The 19,565-nt window shown below is 40.2% G+C and overlaps 1 protein-coding gene across 1 annotated transcript in view; it reads right to left on the bottom strand.

The window, feature by feature from the left end:
* ZNF704 (zinc finger protein 704) overlaps positions 1 to 19,565 on the bottom strand; it is a 91,456-nt gene that overhangs the window by 7,882 nt on the left and 64,009 nt on the right. Inside the window, exons 4-7 of the mRNA XM_039702753.1 lie at positions 16,307 to 16,539; positions 12,727 to 12,827; positions 10,128 to 10,389; positions 5,413 to 5,517 (exon numbers count right to left, since the gene is read on the bottom strand). Of these exons, the coding sequence (XP_039558687.1) occupies positions 5,413 to 5,517; positions 10,128 to 10,389; positions 12,727 to 12,827; positions 16,307 to 16,539 (701 nt within the window). The remainder of the gene's footprint in view (positions 1 to 5,412; positions 5,518 to 10,127; positions 10,390 to 12,726; positions 12,828 to 16,306; positions 16,540 to 19,565) is intronic.

Here is a 19,565-nt window from a genome sequence, read left to right as displayed (position 1 = left end):
AGTCATTCTCCTAGAGCAATCCAAAATACAGATTAGCATCACTGAAGGTTTTGGAAAAGACAAGAAACACATTCATTCTTATTTAAAAACTCTGAATAGCTCCTATGAAAACCTTCTCCAATTTAAGCAAAGAAAATAAATGGAAAAATAAACTCTGTCCTGTGGTGAGATCAATACCACTAATCTCCTATGAAATAAAGGGATTTCACTTGTTGCTCCTGTCTGTCACTTGGTACTCTTTGTGGAGAGACACCCTTGGAGAAGAGGGTTTGTTGAAGAGCACTTACAGTGGGGCCCCTAGAGGTTTAACAGGCAGGGAGCACAATGCAGCCCTTCTGACCAAAGCTGCTAACAAGATGTATCTCCTTACCCTGCACAGTAAACCTTCCCAGCGGGTGTCCTCTTTGTGAATGTTTCCAAGGGAAGGTGTAGTTTGGTCTTCTGAGGCTTTCCAAAGAAGTCTCCTACATGAGCAGGGGGCTGGGCAACATCATTCAAGTGATCACATGGCATAAAGCTTGGCCTTAAATAATACCTAAATTATTTTACTATGGACTTATTTTGCTCCTGTGTGAAGTCCACAACCACTTTACATCTAAAATACCAGAAAAAATTCTGAGTGCTCATTTTTTTGTTGTATATTGAATGTAGCATCTAGTGCACAGTTGGCCTCCTGCTGCCAGGAACTGCAGATATGGTCATAGTTCTCTGCACTGCTATGACTTTTCCCTCCTGCCCTTTTCAAGTTCTACAACATCTGGAAGAGAGGGAACTCACTCACCTCAATTGAAGAGAATTACTGTGTGTGCTTTGATTTTTGATACAAAGTCTGTTTTAAAGCTACTCAATAGCAGCAAAAAACTAATGTTTGTAATTGAGTGCAGACACTCTTTCAACTTTTACTCTTGGCTAGTAGCAAGAGAAATTTTTGATTTAACTGCGTACATGGCTCACACTCTGAACAAACTTAGACCGTTACTGATATACAAAATATATCTGCAAAACTCGGAAGAAATTTCTGATCTCTCTGCCAGCTTATCATGTTTTGTACATCCAAAGACCACATTAGCTCCTTTTGTTCTATCCCTCCAGAATACTAAAGGCAGCTTATTCTCTGCTACTTTTTTCTAAATTTTTATCAACCACTTTCCATGTTTTACCTAATAATCATTGAAACACTGAAGATAAAATGCAAAGCAATAGCACTTTTTTAGTATTTGGCATTCACCAGACACATTCTGGTCAGTCAGGTATGGTATAGTCTTCCTTCCAGTCATTACCAGTAACCAGAGATCTCCAGTCATTGTGCTAGGGTTCAGAAACATTTAAAAAACCAAACATTATTCTCTGTCTACCACTCCTAACTGACACTCAATATATTAGCCGCTTGTCATTGAACAGAAGAGTACTTGGATGGCCTCCTATGTTATAAGCAATTATCTTGCTTACTTCCAAACAGAGATCAGGCTGGAGCAGTAATTACAGCATGCAGACTCCTCCCTTGCACTCTCCTGAGAGGGTCTCTGCACAATGGTTCCACAGACTGGCACGCCAAGGCAGCTACACAGCACTAAAGCTGAGCTTTAGTGTATTGTGATAGGCTTTGCTGCAGGTCTAAACAATAGCAGTCAGCTGCTCTTTATAGGGAACACTAAGAGCAGATTAAGAGCAAGTCCTGAGAAGGCAATCCTTGCCCTTGGAGGCTTTTCATGTACGAAGCACTGTCTAATGCAGAGTGAAATAACGCTGTTTGTTTGAAGCAAGGACCTGGAGTTTCCAGTTACAACTCCTGGGGGGATGCTGTGGTTTGAGAGAAGATTTCTGATCTGTAAACATCAGATTATCAAAGATCTTGCCTGTTCAACCTTTTTGAGTTGTATCACAGGCAGATGTAAGTATCAGATGCTGGAGATCAAAGTGACATTCAGGAAGACTTTTACCATACATTACACAGAAGTGGCAGTACATAGTCATTATGTTAAGTCCTCCAGTACCAAGACATATGGACTTCACCATGGCTCATTCCATTTGCATAATTTAATTCACTCTCCTCATGCATCCCTAGAGTGTGGCTGAGTAGAACAATCAGTCTGTCCTTTTTGCTTCATGCAAAGAACAACACCTCGCAATGCTCATAACTGTTCCAACATTCAACCTTTCACCTGCAAAGTTACCTTAGAAAAATGGTATGAAAAAGGGTATTTCCCATCTGCCTTGGAATTTAACCTATGCATGATTCACAGCACAAAGGCGTTGGGAGGTTCCCCTAATTACAGAACCACAGAATAACCTCAGTTGGAAGGGACCCACAAAGATCATCGAGTCCAACTCCTGGCCCTGCACAGAACATCCCCAAGAGTCACACCATGTCCCTGACAGCACTGTCCAAACACTTCTTGAACTCTGCCAGGCTGGTGCTGTGACCACTTCCCTGGGGAGCCTGTTCCACTGCCCAAACACTTCACCCACTCTGGGTGAAGAACCATTTCCTAATATCCAACCTAAACCTCCTCTGACACAACTTCAGGCCATTCCCTCGGGTCCTGTCCCTGGTCACCATGGAGTAGAGATCAGTACCTGCCCCTTCTCTTCCCTCACAGTGAAGCTCTAAACTGAAATGAGGTCTCCCCTCCGTCTCCTCTTCTTCAGGCTGAACAGACCAAGCGACCTTGGCCACTTCTCCTCCTTTATGACTACAAGACATTTCAGTGCCTGAACCTAGAGCAGCCACATACTGAGCCCAACTGATCCAGCAGCATGTATGGCTGGTCTTGAAGTGCTCAGTTAAGTACTCAGATAAGTACACCCATATTCACAAAGGTCTTTCAGTGCTGCTCTGCTAAAGACTTTCTGAAAACACGGACTTAATGCAACTCCTGGTGTTTGAATACCCCAATTCTCAGGAGAGAAGGCAGGAAGTGCTCAATGTCATTGAAATTCAATGTCCACAGGAATGAAAGGGGGAAATAGTATGTGTCAAAAAATAAATGTGAAAGGAGACTATATTAAAATATGTAAACCAATGCACTTTTTCAAATCTGTACCTAATATTTTCCTGTTCAGTGGTTAGTCCAGGCCAGAAAAGTATTCCAAAGCCATTTTAGAACACTATTTGCTTCAGTATTAAGGGTCAGACAAAAAGTAATGGTTTGGACTTGCTCTCTGAGATTCCCTTGGGTTCTACAGATTTGTGTCCCATCTCAGGGACCATGTATATCACAACTGTGTGAGTTTGTTATCCTGGCTCTCTCACATAGTCTGGCCTTAAATAAACCCCATTAGAGAAGAAGGAAGTCTGAATGTAGTAGTACACTACACATTCAGTACCTACACTCAGTGTAAGGGTGGGAACTGCCAGACCCCTGATTTTGTAAAGCAATATCTAATTTACTTTGAAAGAGAAATAAAACTTTAATTTAATATGCATATATTTAACATAAATTTGCATTTGTACCGTCACTTATTGCACAAAATTTTTCACTGCAGTCAAATCTTTTAATTCATACATTATCACACTGATGACAAAGTAGTCAAATGTGTGCAAACCTGGAAGATTTTTTCTTATTATTATTTTTTTCTTTGTTAAACAGTCTTATAAATGTTGTTAGAGCTATAATGGCAGTTCAAACAGTTCCCTGAGCAGTTTATAATTCTGCATCACTGCTTCCCCCAGTTTTTGTATTGGGATTATTTTCAAATTGTACTTAAATCATTGCCATCTCCATCAAATTCTCTGAAAGTGATTTAGTATTTCTTAAATTCTATTGAGAACTCTCCACTTTACAGGCACAGATCAGCGTTGTTGCCTGAACAAGTAAACTTGGCACATACGTGTCTAATCCTGCCCTCTTAAGTGTCTGATTTACAATGTGACTAATTGCATTTTTAGATTCCCAACACTCCTGGCACCAGTTTTTGCTACTTCACAAAAGGAGCCAGTTTCATAATTACTCCGTATCAACCCCATTGTTGGGAAATCAAATTCTCAGGGAACTCTACGGATAGCACGCTCTGTCAAGGCACTCTTGTTGAAATTGCTGCCAGCATGATGTCTTTCACTGTTAGTTGTTCCTTGATGGAATTTAATAAATATTCATTGGCAGAGTGCAGTGTAATTGATTCAGTCACTTTCATTTTTATCAGCTCTGCAGGATGCCACAGCCTCTGCAGAAAATCTCCAAGATTTGCCAAAGGTTGACAGTAAGAAGCTTTGGAGATTCACTTGGTGAAGAGAAGGGAGGGAAATAGTATCTCTTATCGCCTTGTCTAATATTCACTGTCAGGAGAAAAAACGCTATATGGTTCTTTGGATGAGCAATGTGCCTTATATAACACACTTTAAAAATTCATAAATTCATAAAGTGTAATATTAAATGATGTTATGATATCAAAAAGGTTTATGATTAGAGAATATGAATTTATCACAAAAACAGTGCTTTCCAATAAATGAAGATACTTTACATTAATATTTATTTCTATTAATCATAGAGAAGATTTCCCACTACTCATAAACAGTGATTTGCATTTACTTTCAGCAGTCCCCACACCAGACACTACAAGCTGAATCCCTTGCAACTCTTAATGAAGGTTTTTCACTCCCCCACAGTACCACACCTACACTGTGGTGTACTACACGTTTAGAATCATTGCAATTCTGTGTTTAAGCAAATATCACATTTCTGCAGTCCTGTTGATGCCTTAGGATTTTAGCATCACTGTTCATAGAATTAGGCCTTGTATGCCAGCTTTTCTGAAGAAAGGTCAGTGTTGAATTTCCATCGAATACATCCTCATTAAAAAGCTATCAAACTGCAATATTTATTAAAAACAAATTGCAGTAGATACATATTTTCTGTATAAAACATCATTTTCCTGCTATTAGTAGGGGCTACATACTTGTAGCCTCCTCAAATAGGACTTTGCATTTCATTTAATTGTTTCTTTCAGCTGCCTTTCAAAAATGCTTCATCTTCAGAGTTCATTTAGGTAACAGCCCCACTGCCTGAATCCAACTGGCCTGTTAGCATAACCATCACCAGGCTGATTTTCCATCTACTTTTTTAAGAAATCTCTTAGTGGCACAAAAAAAAGAAGCACATAGTGCCAAGCTCTGCACCTACCAGAATGTTCTTCTGTAAGCATACAGTTTAAAAAATATATAAATACTATAGATACTATAGATTCAATGGTCTGCTTCTAGACATTGATGCAAAAAGAACCTAACTGCACTGATAGAGTTACAAAGGTGTTAAAAACAGCCATGCTGGAAAACTCAGGCACATGTTTAATTTGGTTTTTTTTTGGTATCTACTGTGTCACATTTAATTCCATTATTACATACTGTGAAACAAACAAAAAAGATCTAAAAAATCTTTTTTTCTCTCCTTCTTTCCTTTTTTGATGTGCACTTACTGGAATGCCGGTGAAGGTAACTGGAGGCGACTGCCAAGAGATGCTAAAGCTACTGCCATTGGGAGTGAACTTTGCTGACCCTGGAATGTTCACCGGAGGAGTGGCCTGTGGGAAAAGAAAGTATTATTCCAGCAAGAAGAACCATTCCTCTTCCAAAGGATCTTTCATTCCTTAAAATGGTAAATATGTGAGAGATTTTCCAAGGCATAAAAAAACTCCATGGTGACAAGCATTTTACCCTTGTGAGAGGGATAATCATGGATAAGCTAGTAAGGAAGGGACAGAGCTATATATATACACCACTGTTCCTGAACCTTGTTTAGAGAAAGATGATTGCTCTCAAAAGAATCCATAGAAAACTTTTAAGAGCTGGATCTGTTAAAAAACCAGACAAAATCAAACGTCACATACAAGTAACTTAAAATAATGACAGCAAGAAGCAAAAACTACTCACGAGATGACCACTTGTTCCACAGTGATAAACAAGGCTATACTTAAACTCATTGCAGTTGTTTTACACAATTTTAGTGTGGATGGCAAGGCTTCTTGCATGGAAGAGATTAACAGTAAGTGTTGGCCATTTCTCATTTATCATAAAAATGTTCAGAGTCATCCCAATTAAAAGTTTTTCCTATTAAGAACAAGGATCTGTAAATCATCCTTTGGATTCAAAAAACAGCTCTTGAAATACTAAACTGAAGCAAGTATTTGGGCTCATTGAACTCCTATGTTCTTCCCAACTGGGCTGTAATACCCTGTGCTGCCCTGGGGTACAAGGACGATAGCCAGAGCATAGACCGTTGAGCATTTTTCATGTTGTGCCTTTCCTTTGGTTTTCTCACTGGATTATGAATTTCCATGAATTTTTCCCTGTCTCTTTTTTAATCACATTTAATTTTCAGAATCATGAAATTCATAGTTGTGTAGCTACCCTGCCTAGCAGGAGCGTGAGCAGCCAGCATGAACAAAGGCTCATTTTGACCCTTGAATTTCAAGCTGTCACCACAAAAAAGAACCCTTCTTGGTTTAAACTTACAAAGAATTTGCTAAAATGAGTTCTCACTTCTGCCTTTCAGTTGATGGTACTTGACAATAACACAATACACTCATTTAAGCAGTGTTTGTGTTTGGGGCTGCTGAAATTGTCTCACTGGTTCAGGAAGAGAGTGCTTCCTTGAGCCACCAGGCAGAGAGGAGTGATGACAAACTACAACCTGATAGTCCCCATTAATCTTACAAATACAAGTAAACAAAGGCTGAAGCAATCCCCTACAGACTTTCCAGGAAAAGGAAGGTGAGACCACCAGATGCCTCTGTGTATGACAGCGATGCTCTGTGGGCTGCCAAGCTGCTGACAGCTCCAAGAAAATCCACAGACATGAAGAGCAAACATCCACTGAGCTCCATAAAATATAAAAACCTCTCTGAAAGGTGTCAAGAACAATTTGGCAACTTCAAATTGTACCAGTAGTTGTTCAAATGTGAAGGAGTGAATGACCATAGAGCTCCAGACAGAAAGAACTGGAGAGAGCTGGATGAACACTGAGGCAGCACTGCCTCTGCTCAGTATCTCACAAGGACGGCAGCTCAGACCCAGGGTCAGCTCAGTAACTTCCTCAGGTATTTGAGAAAGACCTGGAAAGGAAATCCTAGGTGCTGAAAGAGCCTGCCTGTAGCTCCTCTAGTTAAATTTAACTGGTACAGGCAATAGTTTTGTAAAGAAACATGAAGTTTAAAACTGACACAATTGGCAGCTGCTTAAAATACCATAGTGCTCAATTCCTTTTTCTTGGTGCCTGAATATCTATCTCAGACATGATCAGACTGAGATAGTCAAACACCTTGTTCACTTGTTTCCCAGATGTGCATCTTTGCTTCTCAAGCCCAGTCTGCTTTTTCAGGCTAACATTTTGGTCAGTCTCTTTCATAAAGTAAGCAACTACATCATTACAACCAACTGAAAAATTTCTATACCCCAACTTTAATTTGCTTAGAGACCTCCATCTAATTGCCAATCAAGATATACTAATGAATAATTTGCATTTATTTGTGACAACATTACCCTTGTATCTGAAATAGCCCATGCTCATCCTCTTCCCCTCTTATGTCTGTCCTTTCACTTTCTTCCCAGGCAGCAATTCCATCCTCTTCTTGTCCCTTGCTTTGCCTGAGGTATCAGTCCTAGAACTGGAGAGGCCACCCATGTCCTCTATGTTCTCTTTCTACTTTTTCTGGTTGGACCCCATCACATCAAATTTGGCTGACCAGAATTCTAACTCAGGATTTCAGCTGAAGTTATATGGGGGTCTTGTATAATGGCATCAAAAACCCCTCTCTCTCCTAGGTATTTCTTATCCAAGAGAGCTGACAACTATTGTTTTCCCCCTTCACAGCTCTGTTATTGTTGGCTCAAAGTCATTCTGTGCTTGATTAATGAACATAGGCTTCCTTCTTACATAATTTTCTAACTACCCCAGTTTATAGCAGAAAAATCTCATTAGTTCCTTAGATGCAGGACTTTGCATGTTCTGACATTAAACTGCATCCAAAACCTATTATTCTTAAGACCATCCAGTCACGTAAGCCTGATCTATAACTTCCTTACTGCTGATGTCTCCCAAATTTGTTATCAGTGAAGTTTATTACAGTAATTGTGTATTACCAAAATGATTTAATGAAAGTGAGATCAGGGCCAAGAACAGCTTTTCATTTAACTCCACTAATGACATTCAAAGGCCCTTTCAAAATAACTCACTGCTGTTCTCTGTGACTTTCCAGCTCCTTCTCCTACACTAAATTTAATCTCCTGCTTAACAAATACTGCCTATATGTTTTAAGATCAAATGCTGTCCTTGAATCCAGAGGGATTTGTTCTTTTGCTTCCTGCACCATCTTTCTCTGGGGCTCCCCCAGTGCAGTTTGCCTCAACTGCTGTACTTTCCAGAATTTCTTCTATTATTTTTCTAAATAATTTCTCACCCATAGGATGGGGTCAGGGAAGAGCATCAGGACTTTCCTCAGTTTCCTCATATCTTTTTCACTACAAGTAGTCTATTTGATGTTTTCCAGTCATAGAGGAAATGGCAATTAACAAATCTCTTTAGGATTCTTGTGGCCGAACTTTGAGTTCTGTATTTTTTCCCCCTTTTTTTTTTTAACAGGAATCCTGTGATGAACAATATTCAGCCTCCCTTAGGCAAGTTCCTTGAGCTGGTCCTAATGAAGTAATCTCCACTTTCTCCTCTAGCTGGTGAAATCTGAATCTCCACCCTGCCTCCTGGCCCTTCTTTCAGGGCAGAAGGGATCTTGGCAGAGGATGCCACTTTATGGAAGCCAGGAAGCCGCTTCCTTTGCCAGGACAGCCTGAATGCTGGAGCAGGGACCTTGCTTCCTGGTTCCAATTAGCACACTGTGAACAGTGTGGACTGTGTCACTCACTGATGAAATTAAGCATTGAAACCAGAGCAACCTGAAAAGCCCACGGGGCTCAGGCACTTGTAGTCTTGTGTCATGCAATACATCAATTCAAATCCAATTCAAGGACTTTAAACACTTGAATTAGGATTTCTTTAGCCAAGTGCTTTACTCAGAGGCTGCTTGTAAAAAAGAGCTGAGTGGGTCTCCAACAGCAGGGCAGACTGTCATGACTGCAAATCCCAAATGAAGCAAAACATGTCATCAGCCTGGATTTGTTGCCTCACACTCAGAAACAGGGCTTAAGCTACACTGAGAAGAAGTCTTCTCTTAGCTGGTTTCATCAGTCCCCAGGCTGGCATGCTACCTGATGCAGCTTCCAACTGCAATGTCAAGCTTCCACCCATGCTTTTCAACAAGCACAGAAGTCTAAAACAAGCCTGTGAATTCTCTACAGCTCCTTCTGACCTTTTCGTAGGTGTGCTCCAAACACACCACAAAAGTTTTATCTGCACAATGCTACATATGATACTTATTGAATCTGATACATTTAACAAAGTTCAGTTCTCCAGTGCATACGCAGGTTATGGACCACACTACTTCAAAGCCTCTATTCCTCTTTTATCTTATGGTATTCAGACCAAAACATGTCAAGTTTTAGTGCAGTTTTGTAATTAATGCTTTCTGTCAAAACATAGCTGGAATGTTCTAGGACAGCAGTTTTTGCCATTTGAAAAGCATCACCTCCAAAAATAGGAAGGTACCATATTTGCTTTTTCATTCTTCCTGCTCTACTTTACAACTGCAAACTGACATCTCACACTGTACAAAAACAGGAAATTAATTGTTCCTGGCATTCTTTGGGTACTTGTTGACACTTCAAGCAGAACTTGTACTTGTTCAATAAAAACAAAGCTTTAATGAAGACTCTGGGTGGGATTCAGCTGATTGGATTGGAATTTTTACAATGCAGGAAATGCCATCTGAGCATATCACCTAGGGTTCTCCTTATGGTCAGTGAAAATTGAACTGATGTAGGCAGTGGGATACACAGATCAACTCTTCTCAACCTGAAGTATGCACCTATATGTGGCTGGATAAACAGCACCCCAAAATCCATCGGCTGTGGCAGACACATCAACAAACAAACAATGAAGAATACATCTCAATTTAAATTAAAAAAATGCCTTTGCCTGTTCTGACACCTTTCAGCCCATTAAAACCCAAACACTGTGATGTGACATTTCTTTACACATTAGTGAGATGAGTGTAACCACTGGAGCTCACACCACTGGTGTTACCTGGTAAGCATGGTCCGTGTGTACGAGGTAGAGGTTGGTAGGAGCTGAGCGGCTCAGAGGTGTCATCACTTTAGTCTCGGTTTTGGCACAGGAAGTTTCAGGACGGATTGCGTCTTGGGTGGGAAAGGAAGGAGGAGATGCTAAAGATGGAGACACTGGGGAAAGACTGCTTAAGCCATCAGCTACTGAGTCCGTGTTGAGCCTGATTTCTGTATAGTAAAAATCCTCCTCTCCATCACTGTAGTCAGACTCTCCTACACGTCTGTATCAAGAGAAAGAAGTAAGAATTCATTGAAAGCAAGAGCCCCGAGGTAAATCTTAAGTTCTAGATGCATGAGTGAATATATTAATATTGCAAATAAATTAATATTTGCAGTTTTCAACCCTTCCTACTCTATCTGCATTCTGACTGCAGGTAAGGGGAAGAGGAAAATCATCTAATCTGAAGGGAAAAGAAGTAGGAATTACTTTTTTCCCCTCTCTGTGTTATTCTTGACCAACTCTTTCACTTTGGAGTAGATGTTTGACTCTCTGAGACCAAGTATCAGGTTCTCATTTGTAACTATTGTAAAACGAACAAGAATCTCAATGCACTCTGTCTTTCAAGGTCACAGCAAAGATAACAGACACAGGCAAGATATACTTCACTCATGTTACAGCAAACAACATGCAATCTTATCAGAAGTTACTTAATTATATCAAATATACTTACGGCTGCCATTCACTGTAACTTTCTGTAACATAATGGAAGAATTTGCTAGAAAACAGTCTCACTGTGCAACTCACTCTGACACAGAGGAAGCACTCATATGGGCTGGCTTGCCATGGCCAGGACTTTCTGGTCCTGCTCTCCAGAGGCAGATTTATTGAAGGAGGGCATGTAGGAGGTTTAATTGCCTTAAAGTTTCACCTGATGTGCATTTGAGCACAAGTGCTAACAGTGAAGCAACCCAGTCAAAGCAGTAGCTCCCAGCAGACTACATGCTCTCTTGAAGACCAAACCAGTACTCGTTGAGAGAACACAGGTCCAGCAGGTTTGAAAGGCTCCACCAGAAGTACCATCCATCAGAATGTAGCCAGTCATTCACCAAAACTACTTTTTCCAGAAAAGTTTCTAGCTCCAGCAAATTCCAGAAAGGTTCTGCTGTTTATTTCTGCCTCTCCCACACCACAAAGAGGATGTCCCCATAACATAAAGCACAAATCAACATTCCTAACTGCATTTTGAGAGGGATTTTCTGTTTCCCACAGCCTTACTCTTAAGCCCAACAGTAACTGTTGACCTCTTCAAGACCATCCTGAGCTCCAGATCTTACTTGTGGTGGCTTTAATTTTTAAGCTGTGGGTAACACAGACCTACAGAACAGAGATGTATTTTCACCTAACAGGTACAGACCGTGGGTCCCAACTGTAATTATAAATAAGACAAGTACATCACTCAGTGAATTACATGGGAGAGTTCAGTTGCAAACTAAGGCTCTGAAACAAACTTGTCTCCTAAAAGATCAACTTGCTTTTGCTTCTAGTCCAAGTAACATACATGTGTGTCCTGGTTTTGTCTGGCCTGGAGTTAATTTTCTTCCAAGTTGCTGACCTAGAGATGTCTTTTGGATTTAGGATGAGAAGAGTGCTGATAACACACTGATGTTTTAGTTGATGCTGAGCAGTGCTTACTCTACCTCAAGAACTTTTCTGTTTCCCATGCTCTGCCAGTGAACAGGGGTACCAGAGGCTGGGAGGAAGCACATCCAGGGCAAAGGGATATTCCATACAATAGGATGTCATGTTCAGTAAATACACTGGAGGGAGCTAGCTGGGAGGTGCTGATCACTCCTTGGGGACAGGCTGGGCATTGGTCAGCAGGTGGTGAGAAACTGTAATGTGCATCACTCGTTTCTCTTCAGTTTTGTTTCTCTCTCTCCCCTTTCCTCAGAAGTATTAGAGTCATTAGTATCACTGTTATTATTATCACCAATGTTTTATTTTTTTTAAGCCATTAAACTATTCTTGTCTCAACCCCTGAGATTTATTCTTTATTCCTTTGATTCTTCCAGGAAAGGGAGGGGATAGTGAGTGAAAGCTTTGTGGTACTTTAAACCATGACAACATGCAGCTCTGTTTCCTTTTATTTTCAGGTTTCTTCTGTGGTTTGTGGTTTTGGTGGGGTTTTTGGCATTAATAATTTTTTAGCATTAATTCAACTCAGAACCAGCACAAGCACCTGACTGATGTGAAACAAAGCTGAAAAGTACTCATGCAAGACCCCGAATCTGTCTACCACAGAGTGTCACCTCAGACATGATGTGCAGACAGCACATATGATGTAATGGCACTGAGCTGTACAGCTGACAGGGAAGTGCAGTGTAACCTCAAGCTCTATTTGACCTTCTAGCAAAGCTGACAGAACTCCAGGAAAGAAAGTGCCTTGCTGTTGGAATAAGTGCTCATTCACCTTGACGCATTATTCTGCAATTTTCTCAGAAACAGAGGGATATGAGACAGAGAAGCCAAGGACAATCCACTATATGTGTCCAGCCAAGGGCAACTGCTCCTCTTCTACACCAAATCCTTTAGACTCCCAAAAAGACTGGTCTCTTACCCAAGGTGAATGGTCCGTATGTGTTTCTGAATCCCTGCAGCTGTGCTCAGCACCTTCCCACAGTTCTTCCACAGGCATTTGAACATCACCTTCATGGAGTTCTGAAATTATAAGTAAAGCAACATTAGCTGTATGGAAGTTGTAGGGATATTAAGAAAAATTTCTTCCCTGAAAGGGTTGTCAAGCATTGGAACAGGTTGCCCAGAGAAATGGCTGAGTCACCAGTACCTGGAGGTATTTAAGGACTTGTAGATGTGCTGCCTGGGGACATGGTTTAATGCTGACTTGGCAGTGCCGGGTTAAGGGCTGAAAATTCAGTGACTCTGTAATTCTATGAAGGTAGAAAAAACTCCAAACTACCCAAACCAGATAAACAGTTACAAAACACTGTGAAGATTCAGAGCCTTTGACTCCAAATTCATAATGATCTAATCATCTCTTGTCAAATGTGTAACCCTACTGAATTCAAGAGAATCCAGTGAAAAGCTGCAGGAGCAGCTTGTGACAAAACTTTACTTCCCTCTGTTTATTGGCAACTTTTCCATTTTTAAGTTTCAGTTCCTCCACTAAGGGAGGTAAATGATATAAAACCTTCCTATACTTCTTTCAAAAAAACCCTGATGAGGACTGACTTAATTCAAGGCACCTTCTTAAATTAAGATCTTTCCAAAGCAAGCTCTTATGAATGTTTCTGCTCATGATATGTGCAGCATAAAAAAATACTGTGCCAGAAAAACACAGCTTCTGTTATGTTCACATTCTCCATGAGCTGGCACAATCTGCTTTTGTTTCACTCAGAAGCTGCTGTGGACCTTACTCAGATAAGAGAATGAGAAGTTAACAGTCTGTGTTCAATATTTTAAAATACAGGTATAATCTCATTCAAATATTCTTTTTATATTCTTTACTATAATTTCATTGATCCCCAATGAGATATCATTGATTTAGAGCACAGCCAACAAAGCTGTTACAAGGCCAATCTTCCAACATTTTGAAGACTCTGGAGAAAAGTGGACATAAAACAACACAAATGTTACAAACTCTAGAGATATTTAAAAGCTAATTTTACCCCAAAATGAAACTGATTTTGTACAATTTAAATAAAAAATAATTTTAAATAGCTTGTAATTCTTAAAAATAATTTTCTCTATTATTACAGAACACATTATTAACATGAGGAAGAGCATCAGAATACTGTATTGTTGTTCTATAATTTCTGTTACATATAAGATTAAATTAATATATTAATATAAAACTCAATTAAAAAAAAAGTGGGGGGGACAAGCACATCCTTAGGGTTAAGTACATTTCACTGTGCCTTGAACAAAAGCTGACTTGGTGCTTTCTTCAATTTGGACCTCTTGGAACTGCATGCCAGTAGATGGTTTCAGCATTTGCTAGAAAGATGATGATCATAATATAACTTTAAAAAGAATCTCAGTGGATGGGCTTTTTAAAATATAAGTTGATTGTAGCAGCATGTTCTCATAGTTCCCTGCAGTCTAACATCTCCTGTTTTAAAGTTTGAATGCTTAGGGCTTTGAGATTTGAGGTACCTGATCATACTGGTTGTTTGTAAAACTTCTGTCTGTTATAAATTGGACAGAAATTGCCTGGTTTTTATTTGATAATGCAACTATCAGTCAAGCAGATACAAAACTCTTTCTTTTCTCAAATTAAATATAATCTAACTAGCAATTCTAATTAATACTTTTCTTACTTCCATGATATAATACTTAATAGTATTATCAGCTGAAAATTACACAACCAATCACCAACTATGTCAACAAGATGAAGGCCATGTTTATAACTGACATCCTAGGAATTCCAATATGACATCATAATAGAATAGTTTAACATGCATCCCCAGTTTGATGGTAAAATCAGTCTCCTTAGCTGCACTGTGGTTTTGGATTTATTGTCACTGGTAGGAGTTTGCAAAAACCCATGCACTTTTAACAAAGTTCACTCAGTAGAAATAAAGAATACGATTACACTTCTTCCATTTCCTTTCCAAAAATTACCTATTCAGGTTTAATGTTTTATTTAAGAAAATAATGGAACATAAATGGTTTGGTGAGGAATAACTACCTTAGAGGAAACTTTTAAGCAAACAGTAAGGTTACCAATCACTCTATTTCCAGGTTTACTCCTCCTGACTTTTGCAGTCCTGAAGAAGAAATAACCTGAACATTTTTGTTTCAGCTTCTAAAGGTCCTAACTTGTACTCAGATCAAATACCATGCTGGAACCAAAATAAAGAAAAAACCTGCAGGAAAGCAAGTTAATTTATAAAAGAAGTTTGGCATGGAATGTTACTGTTTATCTAAATAAAACATTTGCCATACAAAGCTAAATCCTTGTGAACCAGAACAGATAGTGTAATAAACCTATGGTGAGTACATAAATAGAAATATTTGAAAGCAGCTTAGAAAACAATAAAGATGGCAGCTGCAAACCCATCTGTCCCATCACAGCTGAGCAGTAAGAGTGGTGCTAATAAGATGAAGGTTACCTGAGAAGTAAAAGGCAAACCAGGACACTTCTGCACTCCTGCCCCACACCCCCCCAAATTGTCTCTCTGTTTAGTGCAATACTCAGCTCCACCATCTAATTTATTACAACAAAGGTGTCCTCCAAAATACTTTTTTCCTTTTTAGTAAGATGCACAAACATTTCCACCCCTTTCCCATGAACAAGGGAACAATTGCATGGGTCAGCAAATAAACAGCTTCTGGAGCAAGAGGATAAATCTGAAGAAGTTTAAACAATCATTGAAACTTCTTCCTGCTGGTGATGAAGCAATTAACTGTCTCAGACGGAGCCAGAAACAAATTAACTAAGAGAATAAATTCTCTGCTTTTTCTCCTTACAAAAAGCCCTTTTGCATCTTGCTATGTAAAATCTGTCCTGTTGTGTTGGGAGGGAAGAAAAATTGGACTAGTGCCATCTCTTTGTTTTCTTTTTCTTCCAGAGAAGCTCGCTGAGTAGCAATGGTGCTTTTTTGGGGTTAGTTCTGGACCTTTTTTGAATAGCATGTTTTATTTAGCCTGCTTATGCACTCCAATTGAGGATACATTTGGCTAATGCTAATACTGTATCAAAAGCCATGAGGTTTGAGCTCTCTCTCTCCATTTTCACTCCATATGTTTGTGCAGAGAAACCTTCACAGTATTAAGGTATCTGACATGCTGTCAGACAAACAGCACTTTCAGGGAACAAGGAGTATTAAGGCCATAGTCAGTTTTTGTGATGACATGTAAAGGCTGCCTGTTGCATCCTGCACACAGAGAATTTGTCAAAGTAGGATAGAAAACCCTTGAATGGCCAGAGGCAACACCTTCTGGAAATCCCTCTAGTGTTTTCTGAGCAGGAGGTTCTGTAGCACCTCACCATCTGGCAGGAAATATGTGGTACTGATGGCAGCATGCATGTGCAGGAGGTGACCACGTTGAATGAGACACAGTGACTACGTGACAAATACCCAGAGCTATCTGGGTGACCTGTTCCTTTCTCACAACAAAATAAGCGTATCAACATCCTGTCTACCCGTGGATGTGGAATTTAACACAATGCTAACCTTTCTCTTCCTAGGAATGGGTTCATCGAAGAGAAGGTTGCTTGTTTCACCTTCATCAATACCATCATCTGGCTGGGAAGGTGTCCGAAAAGCTTTGAAGCTATCAGCTGACAGAGGTGGAGATGGGGTGGATGGGTTGGACTGGTCACTGGGAGCGTTCCAGCTCCAGTATCCACTGCTGCTGGTACTAGAAGGCACAAATCCTCCTTCTTTCCAAGATCCATTCAGGGATTCTGTCAAGAACAACAAAAGGTATTATTACAACAGTATCATCGTGAGAGAGCTAAGGAGCTATTTTTTCTAAGGTTTAGATGCCATGTTGGTAATTAAATGCACATTCAGTAAAGGAATGTGAAAGCATTGGATGTAGAGAGGACAACCATATCTAACCCACTGCACACAAATTACATATTACAGATTTGATTTTTATTTTATTTAAAACAAACAAACAAAAGCAGCAAAGTATTTCTCTAAAAAGAAATGCTGCATTTGAAAAGATAACCTGTTCTGAAGCATAAACAGCAATAAACTGTCATATACTGCATGCATGATTTAAGGAAAATATTTAAATTGACCTTTACAGGTCCCTGCAAACCCAAACTATTCTATGATTCTAAATACATCCTCAATTTTCAACAAGAACACATTACTCTGGTGCAGCACCAAAGCAAGCTCCAAGCCACTGTACAGCCAATGGGAAATCCCCTGGGAAAGGGACACACACTCTGAGCCCCAAAACACTAAGCAGATCCAGAAAAACATGACCATCTTCCCAGTATTAAAACACCAAAGAAAACCATAGTTACACTCTGTGTTCTCACAATCTCTCAATAGACACGCCTCTGCCTAATCTGAACCTCTACATGAGGTGGTATGTATCCCTTGGGATATACAGGTGTGCAGGCATCTGGTTTCACAAGGGGAACACACAGACAATGGATCACCCCCACAGCCACTCGCTGGAGGAACTGCCTCCTCAGTGCCACAGTTCCCCTTCTATTACATGGGAAGAAGACACTGGAACTAACATAACAGCACTGCCAGTTCAGTCTGAGGCACAGCTTGAGCCACGCTTCACATGCAGAGGTCCTCAGGCTTTAGACACCTGCATGTCACTCTCGCTGTCCCTAAAGGGCTGCTGGCAGCACAGGAGCATGCAGGTCATCAGCTCAGTGGAGGCATGGCTGAGCACATCCAGGAGCAGCCACAGGCAGCTCTGCCTGAGCCCGCAGGTTCTCACAGGGCTGGGGCAAATGCGCAGGGACGGTTTAGGTGCAGCTTCTCCCTAACTCAGGCATTGGAAGCTTTTCCCAATGACACTGTAGGTGCCTGAGTATTGTGCAACTTTGGAACTGGCAAGTAAATAACATCTTATCTGTTAATGAAACATTATTTAAGTGTGAGACAAGTCCTTTCAAGCCAGTGCCTGTCTTGAAAAGATCTGCAGAAGTCACTCCTTCATTCCTTCTGAATTTCTTACAGATAAGTTTAACTAATGATAATGGCAAGAAAGTGAGCTATCAAAAGCTTACCCCCAAACGAGCGAATTTTTTTGGTTTTTTCTTCTAATTGAGTTGGTTTTGGACAAAATCCTTAATGACTAACATCAGCTGCTCAAAAAAACAGAATGCAGTGCCCCCTTCAGTAGGCAGCTGCTCCAGTAGTACTGATTTACTGATCAGCCCCACACAGCATAAATGGAATTCATCCTGTCCCTCCAGCCTGCCCAATTCCTCTTTGGAGATGGACAAACATACACATTCTGGCAGCTCTGAAGTTAACATGTGAAAATGTCATGCTTTGTCTCATGATTACAACCTTCATGTGACTGTAAAAAAGGTGGGTTTTGTTTCTTTTATATATTTGGTACTTCAGTCTTGTGCCAAAGCCAAAAATTACATCTGGTATCAACTTGTGACCTTAGCATAGCTTAAAATTTTCATGTCTTTAGAAAAACAAAGGAATACTCTTTCAGCTACTACTTTCTGAAACAGTTATGATGCTATTTGTATTCTCAGTATGTACAGCTTCTCCTCACCTTGCTGAAAAAGAGATGCAAATCAAGAGCATTTTTAAAGTAGCATGGAAAAGACTGAATGAGGTTAACGACAGAGAAAAACCAAACACTGGTTCTCATTCATACTAACAAATCTGTTAATGTAAAGAAGTTTAATATATAAATAAATGCAACTTACTCTTATTTTGGGGCTCTTTTCACACTGCTGGAGTTGCGTGAAAGAGAACCAGACCAAATATTATTCAACTGCAGAGAAACAAGGGCCAAACTCTGATCCAGTTTACATGGGTGATCATTCCCAGGAATTCCAGCACAGATCTGACTTTAATATTAATGCTAATGTTATTTTTTTTTTACTTCTAGGCAAAATTCCATTTGTTTTAACAAATGGTCCTTTAATTATACTGCTACTTATTGCCCTTTTTTGGAAAAGCATGTAGAAAAAACTATTCACTAATACATATGTTGCTTGTATTACTAGGATCAGAGCCTAGCCTTGCAATACCAAATAAGCTTTAAATTATCCAGTCTTTACACTTCTATTCAAGTCTTTAGTAAGCCTTGACTAAGGCAAAACTAAGATATTCAGGGAGAAAGTGCCCAAAACCAGCTTCAGAATCTTGTCTGTGACTATTGAAAACATGTGAGTTACATTTTCAGGCTAGTCTTCCCAGATTTTGGGAAACAAGCAGACAAGCTATATGAAGAAATATCAAAGGGCACTTAGACTGTGCTGAGAAATATCAAAGGCAGTTAAACAGCCACCATTTGCCTATTAGCAATTCAAAAGGGCTTGTTTGGAAGATCCTTCCAATTGACAGCTGCAGCTAATGCACACTGCTGCTCCTGACAAGTGTCACCTGCTCAGACTGTCTTAGGTGGCAGACACTGCTTCACCCACAGCAGAGCAGCTCCCCAGGACAGGGATGCAGCAGGGGACACGTGTATGCCTTGGCCACACCAAATCCCTGCCTGCCACAGCAAGCACAGATCCATCTGCAGCTGTGGTTTTGTCTGTGAGCTGAGCAGCTGGAGAGCAGGTGTGCTTGGTGTGCTTTTACCCTTCTGCTGGCCTTTCCCAGGGACTGGCAACATCCAGTCTTGAGGTGTGACAGTCACCAGGGATGTCACTGTCTGAGGTTTCCCAGGGCTCCTCAGAGCAGTGGCACTCCAATAAACACTTCTGGCTTTCAACACTGGAAAGCACATGAACAAAGGCCATGGGTGTTCATGGCCAGAATT

This window comes from Passer montanus, unplaced genomic scaffold (assembly GCF_014805655.1).
Source record: "Passer montanus isolate IOZ18808 unplaced genomic scaffold, ASM1480565v1 scaffold16, whole genome shotgun sequence".
Classification (NCBI taxonomy): domain Eukaryota; kingdom Metazoa; phylum Chordata; class Aves; order Passeriformes; family Passeridae; genus Passer; species Passer montanus.
This window is presented reverse-complemented; position numbering and strand designations above follow the sequence as displayed.